This window comes from Folsomia candida, unplaced genomic scaffold (assembly GCF_002217175.1).
Source record: "Folsomia candida strain VU population unplaced genomic scaffold, ASM221717v1 Fcan01_Sc003, whole genome shotgun sequence".
Classification (NCBI taxonomy): Eukaryota; Metazoa; Arthropoda; class Collembola; order Entomobryomorpha; family Isotomidae; genus Folsomia; species Folsomia candida.
Window position 1 is genome coordinate 8,486,549 of NW_019091195.1, and position 18,754 is coordinate 8,505,302.

An 18,754-nucleotide genomic window follows, 5' to 3' on the forward strand; every position below is an offset into this window, starting at 1 on the left:
GGGATGAGGGTCAGCACTGTCAGCAGTGTGTTGCTGTTACTACTACTATTACTACCATGTCCTGGTGTCAGGCACAGACGTATCCTCCTCCACATGCAACCAGCCGCAGTATATGGACCTGAGACTAGTAAGCAAAGCAGAGTGTAATGCACACACAGTTTTGACACAGGCCTTGAGCTCAAATCCTCAACTTGCTTAAGCACTGTCCGATGTGCCAGTAAGTTAAATTCCACCCCAAGTATAACGCCAGACGAGGGGATAGGGTTGCTTTCATCAGGAAGGCGCTTAGAAATAGGAGCGAAAAAAGTAAGGCGAAGGGGAGTTTGGGTCCCTTGTTGTGCTGTGGGAGGAAAGTGGCATGGACGGAGAAAGAGGATCACTTCGTGCAGAGACCTCCCTGCTCTCACAATGACGACGACTATGTGTGTGGTTTGATAATGCTGCGAGATAGGAGCACACATCTGATGAGCATTACCACCCACTCCTTATTTCACCATGAGCCTCCTTCGATTGACCTGATTTCTGAGTTACAACTAACCTCCGTCGTCTCTTTCTCCCCAGCCGCCTCTCTTCCCATTGTATCTCTCTCTCCCACCTTCTAGGCATATACGTAAGGCATATATTCCCAGTCTTCATCATGCAAATTGCTTCACAGTTCCATCCACCAGCACACTATGCACACATATATTATTCATTTAAGGAGCAGACGAGGTTTTCGTCTCAACCATCCCCCTCCTTACATACATCTAAAATACATAACTCACCGCAAAATTAACCATAGCATTTACATAGCATCTCTGGCAGTTATTCATTGATTCGATGGAGATAACTCGCACCTGATTTGATAATGTGAATGAATTATGCTCATGTATGGATGAGACTCGTGCCCATATTGGTTCTGTAAAACTGCATATTTTCATGTTTTTGTCTCATTGAATACGATTTTTAACCCAAGGCCCATTAATATTGGGCTATTGACTGATGTCAGATTTTTTGTACACTTTACGTAAAAAGGCAGCTAGAAAACGTGGGAAGAATTGGCTTGATGTGCGACATTTGAAGGGAGACGTATCATAATGTACAATTTCATTAATTTTATTTTCGAATTTCTAAATGGATAAAGTAATAGTACGTCGAGAATCGAATTAGAAGTGGCATTAAAATTCACTCACCCTGCTGCTGCTCTGAAAGGGAATGGGCTAAGAGGATGAAGGTGGAAGGAGAGGAGCGAGTGAGTCGAACTGGAAATTGGCCGATGGCCACATCAAAGAAAGTTGCTGCTCACTGTGAACACGAGCTATTTTATTAGGGTATCCAAATGCGAGTGCGAGAAACGAACCATAAACTATAGAAAAAGAGGTCAGAAAACGAAACAAGAAAAAGTCATATCTCTCTCTCTCTCCGCCTTTTCACTTAATTTTCAGCTCTCTTTCCCTCTATCCTTCCGTACATGCTGATAAGCGTGTAGTCGCGGATGAGTCGATTTCCCCCGTCCAGCCACAGCTTCAACCACCACCACTTTAACTTCAAAGTCACACCTTCCATTCTTCTAACATGATTATTCCTGCAAATGGACACATGTAGAACCTAATTTGCTATCAATTATGAGACCAAGTTAATGACTAGATCTAGTTTTGCAGATGCCGAGAAGCATTACATACAATAATAAAATTAAAAAGTTACATATGGAGCTTATGGATAATTCAATATTGGTACGAATGTGTCCTCCGCCCACTTCCACTTTTATTTTCAGCTCCTCCGACTACCAGAGACATGTTCATGCAAATGTCGTACTTTCTAATTGGACACTGTATATCTTCTTAATACTTAGAAATAAACTCTGTATTTGTGCACTAACTTAAGTTTTTAGTTCATCCCTTAAGAATACCAGGTGTGTTGGCACAATTAGCCAACATAAATGTCATGCATTGCAGTACACCTTAGACTTAAGACTCGAGAAGATGCATTAAAAATTGTGATAAGTATGGATTATATACATATATTTCATGATAATGACGATATCAGTGAGAGTATACATCACAGACCCACCTAAGCCATAAAAACCTAAAAACAATACCTACCCCTAAGAACAATCTAGGTTTAATGAATTGAGAAGTTATTTTTATTTAGATTTGCACGTATACGAAGCACGAAAGTCTTATTTTGTGTTAAAATTCTTCCAGTGAAACACAATTTTCCGAGGGTGAAAGCAGCCTTCCCTTTCGACTCGTTGTGAAAGTTTTTACAACGTTGTGCCATGCGAATAGAGATGGCAGACCGTGTACTTTCTCCTCCCTCAATTTTGAAGGACTCGGAGGAGACGTCCAGTCTCCATCCGTGATCACCTCCCGTTCTACTAACATATTTCGCATAGATATCTATTCATGACATTCCTCTGAACGTTTGTAGTTGTATTGGATTGGTGAAAGTACTGACCAACTGCAAATGGGATGAATGCAGTACTTGTAGCTTTATAATTCTTTAAGTAACAAGACCGTTTCCTCCCCTTTCAGTGCATATCGTTTTACAAAATGTCTTTTTCATTCTGTAAGCGCATTTTCAAATATACATCAAAATAGTAAGAAATAAATATGAACATCACCAGTTTCCACAACTTACATATGTATCTTTATTATTTCTCAAGATATATTTTTATATTCCAAATTACATACACTGTGAAGAATCCATGAACATGTTAAAAATGTTGAGGAGTTTAATTGCTGATCGACGATTAAAATAATCCCAAATATTTGTGTGTGAACAATTTACATGAATTAAAGAAGCAGTATGTTTGTATGTATATGTATCATACTAAATATGTAGTAGTCTCATATTACATTTCATCAGCAATTAATAATATCAGCATTTTACCCAAATTCAATGCATTTTTGATCTAACAGATAAATCTTCATGATCAAATATATTATTCATTGCATCGACAAATTTGGATGTGCCACATTAAGTTGTAGTAAATTAATATATGCAAATATGGATACGACTGCTGATTCCGTTGCTGGCCAGTCTGGCTGCACATGTAATCATATTATACTATGTGGAAGTTATTGTGAATCGTTGTGAAGCCTTTGTTGCTCTGCTAGTAAAGAAAAATTGTTTCGTTACGAGTAAATTTATTAGTACATATTTATGTTATTTATACTTAGCAAAGTACAGTGTGATAGTAAATAATTATATTTTATGTGCTCGCTACATGGTGAGTTTTGATTTTTCATCATATTTATATCATGAGCTGTCCCTTTTGCCATAGCACCAACACCAGCAAGAATTCTTAGCAAGTAGTGTCACTTTGTAAGAAGTTGCTCTCTCCAAATTTCCCTTATTTTCTCCAGGTACGACTAATGTAGGCACTACAAGCACAAACTTCTAACATTTTATACCTCTGCTGAGAAAAAAATGTTTCTCGTTCAGCGTCGTAATTACGTATTTAAGAGATCGAACTACATAAATTATGTATGGGTACAGATTGGTATGTACATAATCTATGGTTATCTAACTATGCTCTTCTGCTAAGACGTAACAGAACTACTACGTTCATTATTATTTCACTGTTTGAAATCATAGTTTCACATTGACTGTCATAACTTAAAGAGATTTGTATTTACTCGACAGTAATTGAAAACTAGTTACTCTCACTCTCTGTCTCTCACTCTGATTAATATTCTTAGCATAACCAGTATCCTTAATACCAAGAGTTACAATAAGTACACAACTCCTAAGTTTAGTGAGTTTTACATATCTGTAGCATTTACATAAATGGGTTTATATTATTATTCCTATTTGTGTTGCGTGGGTAAAGAATCTTATGAATCGTAATTTCTTTTTGCAGTCAATAATAAATATGTATGTACACGTATGTAAATAAACTATTTATGTTCTACAAACTACTTACAATTTCATGGCATTTAATCTCTGGGGAATTTAAATTATATGTGTTTCATATTATGTGGCTAATAGTACATACACAAGTTCCAACATTTGAGGGAGAAACCACTGCGTGTTGGATGAAGGGAAAAGTTATTTGTTGGCAGATTACATACAATATTAAAGTACAGATAATAACAATTGATGGCTGAAACATAAGAACGGTTTGGAAATACACATTTGTCACGCTGAACTATTGATTGTAAAAATTTTCCGGTATATTTTTACAATTAAATAGTTTGTGTAAAATTGTGGAAATATCTTAGAGAGTAAGCTGGAGAGATACACAGGAAAGCTCTGGAAATCATCAAGACGAATAATTGCGTAATGTTGAATGTGAATTTTGCGAAATATTTGGTAAATTGAATTGGCTGTTGGCAGAAACGAGTAACGGTTTTCACGCTAAAATTTGAGAGGAGACGATTGAAACTGGAGATTTGATTTGTGGGGACGTGTTGTTGAGTCGATAAGTGACAATGGTGGCAAGGAAAAAGCTCAGCGATCGTGACCAGTCCGATTATGGGTCAGGCAGGGCATACACATACATATTTTTGTTAAAGATAAATTTATATGTACGATAGAGTCGTTGGGCTGCGTATACAAAATAGTGCTCTAAAGTCAGTTCTACCAATGGTCAATATACGTAAACTCAAGTAACACGCACTAATTATTGTAACCTCACAAAAATTTAATTTTTGTTCGTTTGTCATCATGGAGCAAATTCCCTTGCAAATTCATTTAATGTGCGCCCCACCAGACTATGTAACGCAAATGGAGAATCAATATCTTGCTTGCCCAATCATCAAAAAATAATTGTTTTGCTCATAACAAATTTAAATTGTACATGAATGATACATGTGTAAATACATGAAATAATACAGAAAGTAATGTAGCAATACCATTTTCATTTGCAAAAAATATTTGGAGACGCTCCGAAACATTTGTATCCAAATTCAGTTCTTTTGACAAAGAACGGAAACGAAATTCACGTAATTAACATTTCCATCTTCATCTAAATCTGTTTCTTTAAGCATATCTTCAACTTCTTCATCAGAAAGTTTCTCTCCCAAGCTGGTCATCACGTGACGAAGTTCAGACCCTGAGATTAGCCCATCATTGTTTTTATCAAAGACCCTGAAAAATACAAGTTTGCTTTTATTATTTTTTGAGTCATGTCATTACGTCTACTAAACGCAACGACACATATTACATACCAATGCAACGACAAGTGTAAAAATGGTGGAAAATTACGAACAAAATTTCAGAAACAATCTGGACGAAAATTTAATAAAGTCGCCTAGCTAAATACATTTTTAAAAATGTCTTTAAAATTGACCAGCAAAAATTGACCGTTAAATGAATGGAGTCAAATCAGATTATTGCATGAGAAACTTAGTTTTTAACTTTCCACTGTGCTTTCTTAATTGGCAGTCGCATTGTACCGCTGTTGAATCGAAATATCGATGCATAAATTAGCTGCAGCACAGGTGACGGTTAGGCATTACTTACAATTCTCTTGTTTCAGTTAATAGTGAATATATCTTCATAGATATGCAGTAATAGACATGCATAATGAGCTGTCATTTTATGACAGAAACGTTGTCATATTTGACCCAACCCCTGGCATATAATATGCTAAATGGAATATGCCGCATATTCTATTGTTTGGTCGGCTACATTATTTGGTTTATATAGTACTGAAATCAGAGCTCAAACACATTTGTACACGCCGAGAGAAAGAGAGAGAAAATAGAAATTATTATGGATACGTTTGAGACAATTAATCACGTCAGTGTGTCCATTTACGACATTAAAATTGCATGCGTGCGGTGCAAATGCTGCTCAGTTTTCCCTGCTGATCCCAACTCTCTGCAGAACTCGAAATTGGGAACTTAATAAACTGATTTAATTTAATAAACAACCGGCCAACATTCATGGAAAGGAAACTGTTTTGTTATTCAGCAGCAGAGAAAGTTTGGAAATTCAAAATATCTCGCAAACGGAACAAGAATAATTTTTTGCGATTTGTATCTGCTCTAAAATTTAATGGTTCATTTCCATCAGATTTTACTTATGCAAAGTTTTATCAATCGGACCAAGTTTACTAAACATAGTACTAAACAGGCACAGGATGCTCTTGAAATTATAGTAAAAACTTGGTGTGATTAGTTAAAGAAATTCATTTTATGCAGGTAAAAGTGTCAGTCAGTACTATAGTCATCAAAATTGTGGTCACGGTCATCATTTCCAAATTTTTAACTTACTTGAATGCTTCAATTAATTCCCCTTCGCTTTCTGCATCCTTCATCTTTTTGGACATTAAAATTAAGAATTCATTAAATTCAATGCTGCCATTACGGTCCTGATCACCTAGAAATTAAAAAAACACAGATTTTGCAGGGGCCATCAGAAGGACGCCTTTTATGCAGTTACAACTTACATTCATCCATGATCGCCTGCAGTTCAGTTTCTGAAAACAAGATACATTCATGTAGACATCGCACATTTACGTCACAGTTTGTTGATGCCCTTTAAAAATTTTCATCTTATCATGAAATAATGTGCACGTATTTGGTAGAGCTAACTACACACAGCTCAAATTTTAAGTCCTGTAAGCAAACATAATTAATAATGCAGATTATTCCAAGTTAATTGATTTTGCGTGTTTCATGGAAATGGAAGTGTCTTTATCAAAAATTCTGACTAGTTACGGTGTCATTTATGTTGGACGGTGTATAATCGTGTGTAACATTTTGGTATTACGTCTGTCAAATCATGTCCTTCTATTTAAAAGCTTCAGTGTGCTGAATCACGTTATGCCAAACAAATAAATAATTTACAGAGTAGCATTTAACAATTGGTACACTGATCACGAATCTGCTCATTAATAAACTGCCACACTTGTGCATTCGTGTATGTCACATGCAACTGAGGGTTATTACAGTGAAAGTACGCGAATATTGACTTAAGATACAAGATAATTTAAAGGGTTGTAGTATAACCGTGCCGTTTCAAGAGTGGTTTTTTTAATGTAACGAGCTAAATGGGAGGCTTGTGAGTCGAGTTATTTACCCGTCCTTCCCCCGCGCTGCCCTCATAGCCCTGGGGTCTTCGCACCAAGCCTCCAATTTTTAGGGTCGAGGGTTCGAACCCCAGTCGGGGCATTTATGTCCGTTTGCATTTTTCTTGATTTTTTAGACGGTTTTTTTAGTACGGGTTTCATAACTTTGACCTATGATGACCTGGTGACTATGTGCACCGAAGCCGAATTATCCTATTATTTTACACCAGTTCATTTTATTTTAGCGTTCAAATTATTAAATTTGGATAGTTGAATGATTTTCACGCCAAACTAAAATAAAGTAGTGATAAATAATAGGATAACTCGGATGACTCGGCTAACGTAAGTGAAGTAAATTAGCCGAATCATCCGAATTATCCTATTATTTATCACTACTTTATTTTAGTTTGGCGTGAAAATCATTGAATTACCCAAATTTAATAATTTGAACGCTAAAATAAAATGAACTGGTGAAAAATGACAGGATAATTCGGCTTCGGTGCACAAAGTCACTAGGTCATCATTGGTCAAAGTTACGAAACCCGCACTAAAAAAACGGTCTAAAAAATCAAGAAAAATGCAAACGAAGATAAATGTCCCGACTGGGGTTCGAACCTACGACCCCAAAAATTGGAGGCTTGGCGCGAAGACCACTTGGCTATAATGGCAGCGTGGGAGGAGGACGGATAAATAACTCGACTCACAAGCCTCCCATTTAGCTCGTTACATTAAAAAAACCACTCTTGAAACGGCACGGTAATAAGTACGTACTGGTTAATATCAGGTGGCAAAAATGTTAACACTGGCTATTGAAACTTGAAAGCGAGAGTATGCATTTACTTACATATGTATTTATAGTTAGATAAATTATAATAGAATGGTTATAAATTCTCTAATTAACCTCTAATTAACATGTATGCAACTAATAATCGTGCAGATGTAATAATCCTATAATCATTTAACCTTTACTGATAATTTAAAGGATATGCATTGCAAATTATTTATTTGAATATATTTTAATACATTCCCTTCATGGAATTTATTTCAAAGATTACATATGGGTCGATACTTTTATCAACCGTATAAATTTATTACCTGATGGTCTTTGACCCAGCGCTCGCATAACAATTGCCAACTCGGATAGCGAAATTGTTCCGTCTTCGTCCTTATCAAAAAGCATGAAGGCTTCTTTGTATTCTGAAAGGAGGTTGAAAATAAATTCTCAAATTCTTCCCGTTAAAGAGACGTGATCAAGAAGCACAGTCAGTTCGACCCTGAACTCTCTCTCTCTCAAACTGGAAGTGGCATGTGTCCCCTTTAAATTACCTTTATGGGCGATTAACCACATTAAACCCCAATCTGGACTGGTGACCAGTAGAAAACTTCAATTACACAGCTCACTGGAGAAATCGAAGTTTACGTCCAATCTTTCACAATAACAGAAGCAGCTCTGGTTGGGGAAAGTCATTCTCTAATCTCATCAACGCTGCTTATGCATTCCTCTGTATATCAGAGGTTGAGGAGGGCACCCGAAGAACAAGCGTTAAATTTTTACAGCATTCATAAAGCTGGATTAGAACTTGTCTCTCCCACGACACATCTGTGTATTGTATATTGCATCGTGTCAAGAAGCTCCTTTTGGACATTTAATTAATGAAATCTTTCAACTTGTAATAGTTCCCATTAAAATTTGAGCCAATAAATACAAAAGTCTACAAACAAAGTAAGATAATAAACCTCGGAACAACAAAACTCACTACACTTGCGTATATTTAATAAAAGAAAGTCTATAAAATTAACTACTGCGCCCATTATTTACAGTTTTATACACATACATAAATAGTTGGGCCTATAGACGTTCCTAGAGCACAGTAAACAACTCTTACATGTCAGGACCACAAAAGTCGAGATAATATGGAAGTCTAAGCACAACTGCCCAAATAGGAAATCTTTTGAGGCAGCAACAATGAGAAAATTGTGGCAAATGTAACTCTTCCTCTTTCTTCGGGACATTTTCTAGGATGAAATGATCATTGTGAAACATAATAAGGCTTGGACAAATTGAGCCAAAGCAACAAATGAGGGGATTATGTCTCATAAAGCCATTAGTAATATGGGGCAGCGTGGTTGGGTATTCAATATCTCACAAGTTTATGTCATTATGGCCAGAGATGCATGCACTCCTGCCGTCGTCTTTTAATGCAGTAAGGAAAACTAAGAACATTTTTACTTTCTGTAATGCGCAATAATATAATTGATGCCGACATAACGGTCACATGAAAAAAATGTTTCAAAAGTATGAAAGCCCCTTCCTTGACGTACAATGTTCCAAAATTGTGACTTGAACATTTCCTGTGACTTTTTCTTCTGTTCTCCATCAACATCACTTTTGCAGAAGTGAGTTCAGTTGGCCATGGCCAAACGGAAGTTGCGGAGAACTCGACTATATCAAGATATGGCACATACACACATTATTTCATACTTTTTATTATTTTTCCCCAAACTTTAAAAAAATAAGTATATCGGCTCCAAGCAACTTTCCTAGGCCAACCACGGAATTGAAACTCAATTGACCCCCTGTCCTCACATTTTCTACTTTATGAAACTTTACTTTCACCATGTGAAGTTTTCAAGTAGGCAAGTACTTACTTGTTAGTTAGTTGTAAGCTACATTAGCTAAAGTTCTACTGACTTCTCTTTGCATTCATGTTGGTTGGAATTCAACCATTGAAAAATATTAAATGTTATTTTATGTCCCTGATAAACTTTTTCGGTCATTTTTCTCCCAGTCTCATTTGTCATGCATAATAAATGTATTTGGTGAATTTTCTTGTACGATAGCTTAAGCATGGTAATTTATGCATTCGAAATGGGTAAAATAATGAGCCTGATATTTATGTAGTAGATATTTTGCTTTGCACAAATGTTCTAGATTTCCAGCTGTGATTTGCTTGAAATATTTCCGATTGTAGAACCGCCCTTCTTCTTCCCAAGACTTTCTACTCCAGTTGGAAACCCTAATCGACTACGGTACTCATAGTGCGAGGGCGGAGACAACATGTACGTATCTTAATGGACACTGAACACGAAATTTCCCCATTTGTCATCTCTTTAAAAATTACTGATTGAACAGGTATGCGTTCCAACAGATTGAGCTGAGATTAGGTCGACTGCTCTATTGATTTCTGATAATGTACAGCATTTATCTATGTACATATGTACATGTATCTGGCATTGAATCAGCTATAATTGTGTGTATGTGTGTGGAATAATTAGTGACAGGAAATTGCTTACCGTCAACTTGTTCGTTATTAAGTCCAAAGTCCGTCTGAAAAACAAAGCATCAAGGAAAGTCAAAAATCTGTATTCAAACATCGAAATCCAGGTAACTAACGAAATGGTCAGCTATGTATCGTATGGGTCAAATTTCAGAGGTAAATCGTGACCCAGCATTCACAAATTATGAAAGTTGGAATAATAAAAATGCTCCAAGGCCTTGGACGATGACGAATGAAGAGAAAATGGCTTAATGGTCGTTGGAAATTATATCAGGAAAGAAATAAGACATTCTCTTCTATCTCGAACAAACTCTTGCGGACAAAAGTCTGTCGTCTGTCACATCCGCATAAAAATATCCTCTCCCATTATATTTTGGTCCGGTAGCTACATAACTGTCCTCCCAGTCCGCCTAGTCAGACAGACATGAAAGAATCCCACCATTCATTCATCTTGAGTTCTGTTTCAGAAATCCAGGGATTGACTTGACCACAGCAACGACTCGCCTGATTCAACTCCGAAGCGGCAAGTGAACAGAGATAATAAAGAATTGGGTATCGATTAGTAGTTCTCATCCTTGTGCCATCACAGTATAACGCGATAAATAAAGGAGTAGCCAACTGGAGTGTACATACGTATGGACATACGTATGCTGAGCTCTATCTTTCCGGGTATAGGCCAAATAGGGAAGCAGATGGGTAGTGGATCATCCCATCGTCCGAGATCTGAGCTGGAGAAAGCAGGGGCTGCTGAAAGAGGTGGATATTCGAGAGTGAAGTGGACACTCCTGTCATTTATGCATGAAGAAGTAAATAGTAGAGATGGGAAAACAAACCCGGAATAAATGTGAAACACGGTGGAGAGAGGTACATGTGCATATAACATTCCGAGAGTAAAACCAGTCAGGCAGGGGAAAATTATTGTGTCGTATATATTACTTCTCTTTTTCAATTCTATTTCCCATTTCTCAGGAATAAAATGCCCCTGCAAACCGCGGATCCTTCGTAAAAGAAGAAGAACCTTTTTCGCTCAGCAGCTACATATCTGCGAGTTGTCGCAACTTCGATCGCTCACAATATAGCTTTAACCTCTTTCCTGAATCTTTATGAGATTTGGGCAAAAACAGAGTTTGGTGGATCGTAGTGGATAGTGTGGTGCTGGTGGGTGATGGTTATTGCAAAGGCCGTCATAAATTATATTTCCTTTTAGAATACCACTGACACCCACCCGACCAACTAGCCAGCCACCACCATGCCAGCAGCAGAGTTCGTGATCGCGGATTCAAAATAAAATCCATGGAGGTGGTCTAACTGCTTCTGAAAAGTTTCGATGGTTCGAGTGATAACTCTTCCCAACAATCTCCACACACACCTTAACTCGAGGAGAATATGCAATTTCCAAATGCAAAATTATTCCAATTCATTACTTTCTTATCTTTTGGAGAGATGCTCAATCTTCTATGTGTGCAGGCATGCAGAACAGTTGGTATACATACGTACATCCATGGTGCACATTTTATTGGAAATTCGTGTGAAGATAGCAAATCTGAATGCATGCATACATATTTACCCAGTACCGACCACGGTCTGGTAGGGTGTTTGGTGAAAGTGATTTTAATGAGCCAAGTTTGCATGGGAGGAAAGATAGGAATATTATGAGACTTTCTCTGAAAAGGGAAACACCTCGAATGCAGAGGAGAGGAGAGCATTAATGTGGAATCTATGGCTCACGTGGGAGAAGAAGCAGCAGGAGCTACATATACTTACCGATATGTATTGGGATTATGATTATGCATGTATATTGGGAAGAAGAAAAGATGAATGGCAATCTTGGTGATCTCCTACATATTACATCACGGGTGGGATATTTGGACAAAAAAATCAGCTTCTTCTTGAGCGAGCTTTGCATAGGACGATATTGCTAATTTATCTTCGTTCGGCTGTCTTTATTGCCCCACGGCAGCATTCAAGATGTCATATCGCGATAAAATAAATTTTCTACATCCTCCATTTCTCACTTTCATTTGGAGGTGAAAGCTAATCCTTCTTAACAAAGTTAAGTCTTTCCTCCTCGTTGGGTGATATCACGTGTTTGCTGTTGGGATACGGGGTGGTGGCTGGAGAAAGTTTTCTGCCGCCTTCTGGGACAGGAATTTGGGAGTGCTCTGTACACTGCCCGTTGCGAAATAAATCTAAAACTCTGGCCGTCGTCGTCTCGGAGAGAATTTCATTAAATACATGCCGATGATTATGAATGCTACATAAGACACAGACAGGAGGAGATTAGAGCTTCCTTTCTCCTCTTCATATTTCAAATGTTAATCCACTACGGTTGACGACATTAATCGGATCAACTCTCAATCATTGATTTCTATTTCAATTGCAAAAACAAGATCCTACTGCGAGTATTTTAGACGCCTTTTCTTCTACGATAACGCTGCCCAAAGTTTTTACTTGGTTTCTAGTGTCCACTGAATTAATTTTGAGATGAGTCTGCAGTAGTTGACAAGAAAACTGTCACTTAAAATTTATGAAAATGGAAAAATGCAATAAAAAATGTCCTGTAGACTTGTCCTGCAGAAGCTTATGTACTATTGTGGGCCTCAGCCAAGACGATATTGTTATTATGGTTTTGCTGCATTGCTCACAAGTACATACTTGTACTTGCGACATCATTTTTTGGCTTATAGCTGCATACATCAAGGATGTTTCTGTCTGTATTTGATTTTAATAATGGACACAGACCACTGGTCACTGGAATAAAACGGCTTTAACTTAATCAATTTAATTGAAAGGACAGACTGTCTGCTGACGCATGTAAGTAAATATGCAGGAATTCGAAATAGTGTCACATCAAAATAAGTTCAAAACTGTCGCTGTTGAATATTAATTGGTGCAGAAAAATATGAAAAGGACGCACTAAAATTTTGATTGGTACAAACAAGTGATAGACAAATGAAATTCTTACCAGATTAATTGTTACTGCGAGGTCGTAAGTCTGTTTTTGGCCCTTTTTCGTCTTTTTCCCATTCTTGTTGTTGGGCGCATTTTTGGGCGCCTGTTTGACTTGACCCTTTTGCGCAGAGGGTGGCTTCCCACTCGTCTTCTGGCCATTTTTACCCTGTCCGTGACCATTTTTAACACTGAGTGTTGGTGTTTTAGGTCCAGATGACCCTTTCTGGCCCTCTGGCTTCGTACGTGCCTGCTTACAAATTACAACAGATAAGATTAGACATCAGATTGGACCAAATACGCGGAGGGAATGGACACAGAGAACGTCAAAAGCAAGCGGAAGGAATGATAGCCATCCACAAAAATGTACTGATTTGGTTTTTATCGCCCTCTCTTCTCCTCCGCCTCTTCCTTACCGCGTTTCCTTCTCTGGATCCCTGTATTTGGAACGAACAACAATTCAGCTCACACTGTTTACTTCCGTCTAGGGTTACGGCAAAAGCTCAAGCACTTTTTTTGGGGTTTTCATCCATTCCGATTATCGTACGGTGGCGCAAAGACGCCGCCGATGAAATATTAAAAATTGGGAAAAACTACAACAAGCTTTACAACCAAACCGACCCACGGACGGTACATTTTCTCAGACTCGAATAAATAACAAAGACTCATGCCGCATCCGTTTGTTGGTTGCAGGATTAATGTGTGAGTGAAAGGGATGGCTTTCACTTGAAGGAGAGCTCGAATCATAAATCTCTGTTTTGCTCGGAAATCTACACACAAAGTCTCTTTTGCTGCCAAGTTATGGTTTCCGAATGGCAGCGACAAGGACGAGAAGACTACATTTTTATGTTTTTGTTCTCCCAATGACACGAGTCCAAAATTTAAAGAGCTCAAGAGGACTTGAGCAGAAAATTCTCGTATTTCCAGCCGTACTTTATTAGAGTTGAAAAATAAAAATACTACTAACAAACGAACCAAAGATCGTAAAACTTGATCCATAAACTTTTATAATTCAATTTCATCAAATCGCGAGGAATGAAAAATTTTATATTTTATTATCCAATAAACAAAATAAATCTTGCATTTGCAACAAAAGGTGGCCTATATTTTGGAAGGAGGTGAACCCCCTCTCATTTATAAGCAGAATAAACTCTTGAAATAAGTCATGCATTAATTCTGACACCTTAATCTTCCTGTCAGGATGACTTATTGCCCTTGTGAATGTAAGAGGACATAATAACGATAATCAAGAAGAATTCTCTCCAAACTCAACTCATGCTCTTGCTTTGAGCTGTTGCTCTGCGTGCTTCGGTGCTTCCTGAGACATCATCATCATCATCTCCATAAATGCATTTAAGTTCAAAATGTGCCTGCGACATACATTTGCATGGATGGATAGAAACGAGTCGTTATGAAGGCAGAGAGGAAAACTGGGCAATGCTGACAGAGGCATGAATTCAGGTGACTCAAGCCGGAGATTTTAATGGCTGATGGGCAAAAAGAGTCACTCAAAGACACTCAAGTTTAGAGATTGTGAGAACGTGGAGTCTAAAATCCTGGGCAGATTCCTTGGCAAGTTATTTTGCATACAAAGGAGGAAATGCGACCTTCTGCCAAAAATGTATTCTGACTGGGCCAGCTAGGCTGCCTGCCTGTGTCTGTCTACTACCTTCGTCAGATCACTTCCTTCCTCCCTCGAATCGACTCTCGAATCACAGCCATGGCAATTCTTTCCACCACACACTCAGGACAACCAGCTTCCTCGTGAAAGGAGTGTAGTTGGTCGTGGTAGCAGCATGTGTGCCAAATGCGAGGAGTGTTGGACCATGGGAGACTCCTTGGGAGGGGGAGATGAGGAACGAGTGGTGGAGAAAGCACGAGCGCAAACAGAGATGAATAGGGACACCTCAGTAGGACACGTAGAGAAGCAAAAACTCCTTCAGAATTCTGATGCTGCCCGAAATAGAGTTTACTTGGTAGTCCAAGTCGAACGCTGAGTCGACATTGGCAATGGAGAATTGTACAAAAAGCCAGAGTTTGTAAGAAGTATGGAAAGTAAGAGAAAGCAAACTATTGGGAAGCAATAAAGTTTTTATGAATTGCAACGTGTTCGCCCCTACGACTGGAAACCAAGAAGCAGGAAAGAATTTCTCCAAAATGTCTGCATCGTTATGTCCACAAAGGAAAGGGTTTCAGAAAGAAGCCTGCACTTTCATATCTCTAATGAAATAACGCAGCTTTATGAATTTTCGCAGCTGAATTGTCAATTGAAGAAATGACTACGGACTGAGCGATAATATTGAATTAGTCGCTTTATGTCTTCACACAGAGAAACTGTGGACCGTATTATGCGTGAGATTTACTACGAAATATCTTGTATTTCAGTCACACCCGCAAATCCCGTTTGATCTGCTGATCTGAAATAAAAGGGCTCTAGTTTATACTTCCAGCTGGGATTTATGTCCGCCCGTCCGTCCATCCACCTGCCTATTTAGCTATATATTTATGTACATCTTTTGCTTAACTCAACAATTTTGACTCAGCCTGATGTGAAAGGGTAAAAGTAATTAAATGGTAAAGTTAGAAAATGACCTCAAACAAATTCGTTGGTAAAACTTTCAAAATTTATTTGAAAACTTTAGGAAATTGGAAAATTCTTTGGCCTTTACCGAAAATGTACTTTATGTATTTAGTTATATTCCTACATACATCTGCGGTGAACATTTATCTACCCACGTTATGTACATATTTACTTATGTACTAGATACATACGTACATATTGCTGGATAATATTTTGGAATTTTGACTTTTACTGTATTATCCACGTTATCTAGATACGCTGGTGCAAGCATTTTTTTAAATAACACATTTTCATAAACGTTATAGAACATTTGATCATCACTGAACGTGCTGATAAGACTTTTCAAAAGTAGTGAAAATATAAAGGAAATTTATGAAAATATAGATTCTTTAATTAATAAATGCTACGAAATTTTTTCCCCCTTTAAAGTGAGGCTAAAACTGATTCAATGACGTTGAAAAATGTGCTCATTATCACACTATTGATCAAAATACCTAATTCTAAGCCCCATCTTGAACGTTCCAAGGAAAGGGAAAGTCTAATAATCAAAGAATATATCGTGTGCCATATGTATCTACGTCTCGTCTGGAAGCACAGACATATTTTATCGAGACTCACTTTATTCTGGACTGGTATCAGATCGGTCGTATTTCTATATAAATTTTCTAAATTCCGCCCAACCAACTCAATTTTCTGATTGAAAAAATATTAGAATGACAGGTTTACTGCATGCTCTAAACTAAATATTCTGCCTCTCATTTTCGTGTGCTTTCTTGCACAGATATTTGCACACTACTCCATCAGTACTTAAGCCAATATGTACTCGTATGAGTATTATGGTCCTTCAACCGTAAGAGCTTTCGATCGATCTATTTTCAAAATCAGAACACAGTCTCTGCAATTAACAGCGCAATAAATATGTACAAACATATGCATGCTATACATATAAGTGATTCAGTCCTGTTTTTCCCAGGGAATAGCAATTAGACTTTAATGAATCCCAAATTGCCTGCTACATCGAAATAAAAATTATGGACAAAGATGTAAATATTTAAAAATCCTGCATATTTATGTCAAAAATTCCCTGTGGATTAATTGACGAAGTGACTGTTTGTGCAGCGGCATAATAAATAATTCAATCCCGTACTATGAAATTGCTCAAGTACTTATGCAGTTAGTACTAATTTTAAGTTTTATGTATTTATCTATGAGACTCGACTGAAGGAATTTTATGAAGCTGTAACCAATGCATGCAAACTTTTTCATACTGTTTTCTATTCGTGTTCCAAATTATATTATCTCCTCTCAGTCGTACGTACCTAGTTGTCTCGTAATTTATTGCGTTTAGAACTTGTTAGTTGCTAGTGCTGGTAGAACGGGAGCAACGCATGTCATTAAGTAAATGCTGCTAACCCAACCACGCCAATGTCTTTTGAAATGCTTGCCTGATCTTGCTGAGAAATATAGTGGCATGGATTTCTGCAGCACAATAGATAGCAAGTTAAATAGTGGAATTGCTGTTGTAATTACGAGTGTAACTGTCTCCTAAATTAGCTCCGAACTCTAACACCATTGTCAGAGATCCTTACTCGAATCTAGCTCAGCCGTCCAGCCGCAGCCTCCCAGCACAAAACAGTGAAGGCGAAAACTTCATCAGATAAAATTGTGTCACAAAACTCCTCCAACGTGCGTAGTAAAAGCTACAGCATTCATATTTTACTCGCCCTTCTATCGCCAATCTCCAATTGACACTATTCAAACGCATGGAAAGTGGGCTCATTGTTTTTCTTAGTGATGAAGAAGAAGTAGATATTTCATTTTTCATTTTTCTACTGAGGACATTATTGTGATGAGTAATTTGACCACTTGTAAAATAGTGCAGTCCTTTGCACTACTAAATGAATAAAATATGTCATCGCAATAAATCTGGCACCTAGAAAAAAACCTGGTGGAAGTGTTTAAAATATATGTTAAGTGTTCCGACAGAAACCACGGCAGGTCGCAGGGGATTCATTCTAAAAGTTTTATGATTTCGGAGAAAAGCGAAAAGTACGGTCACAGCTTGTGATGAAAAATAGAGAGAAAGCAAAAGTGAGAGCGTACGCATTACGTCCCGTTCTCATTTCAGTCACATCAGAAGTGGTCCCATTTTCTGTGCGGAGGGCATAATCATTAATTAATCACGTAGCCACCCCCTGAGTAGACTGCTTCAAATTGAGCCTGGCTTATTATGCGCATTCCTTACATCTTTCTACACTGGTTTCTAATAATTCTAATTGCAAAGTGGGCGAATAATTTTCTTGAAAATTTTCTGGAATTTTAGGAACTGAAAGTATTAATAACGTGTATGACGCCATTAGCAAGTTATTATCAGAAGGATGAAATTGGAAGCTAAACTATTAGAAAAGACATATAGTTTGCAGTAAAATTTGGAAATGCCTTTAATATTATATGGGATAATAAAAGTTGATTATTTCCTAGCAGTATTTTTCCCACATGTGTATTGCTTGGTTTGATATAATATAAAAATCTCCGAGTCAAGCACATCTATTCAAGAAGCAAATCGTAGTAGTTTCATGAAATATCTGAGTTCCTGACATCTATTTATCATAGAAAGTTATTAAAGTTACATAATTTACCCCACTTGGTTCTTGTATAGGAATAAGATAGTACGAATATGCTGCATATCTAGGGCTCAAAATTTTTGTCTCATCCAAAGCATTGAAATGACTAAATATGCATCTCTCCCATGTAACCGTCGACATTCCTCTGCTCACAGGATTGCATTTCCTGCCACCAAGTGATTTGGGCGTTTTTAGCGTACGAAATATTAGATATTATACAACACAGAATGTATGACACCAGATAAGGCAGTTGACACAATTATGCATTTCCAGTAAACGGAACATCAAATACTGTAAGCAGCGAAACAGCGTGACCACACAA

The 18,754-nt window shown here is 37.6% G+C and overlaps 1 protein-coding gene across 13 annotated transcripts in view; it reads right to left on the reverse strand.

Moving 5' to 3' along the window:
• Positions 1–2,605: 2,605 nt before the first annotated feature.
• The window catches only part of LOC110847127 (neo-calmodulin), a 53,600-nt gene continuing 37,451 nt past the window's right edge, over positions 2,606–18,754 (reverse strand). For 5 of the 13 annotated variants that reach the window (XM_035849353.1, XM_035849354.1, XM_035849348.1 and 2 more), the window contains 6 exons: positions 13,244–13,477; positions 10,295–10,328; positions 8,096–8,197; positions 6,380–6,409; positions 6,204–6,309; positions 4,893–5,073 (listed from right to left, as the gene is read on the reverse strand). In XM_035849353.1, coding sequence (XP_035705246.1) covers positions 4,893–5,073; positions 6,204–6,309; positions 6,380–6,409; positions 8,096–8,197; positions 10,295–10,328; positions 13,244–13,477 — 687 coding nt within the window. Of the gene's footprint in view, positions 5,074–6,203; positions 6,310–6,379; positions 6,410–8,095; positions 8,198–10,294; positions 10,329–13,243; positions 13,481–13,643; positions 13,665–18,754 lie in introns of all 13 variants that reach the window. The other 8 variants (XM_035849351.1, XM_035849350.1, XM_035849349.1 and 5 more) reach the window with 4 other exon arrangements.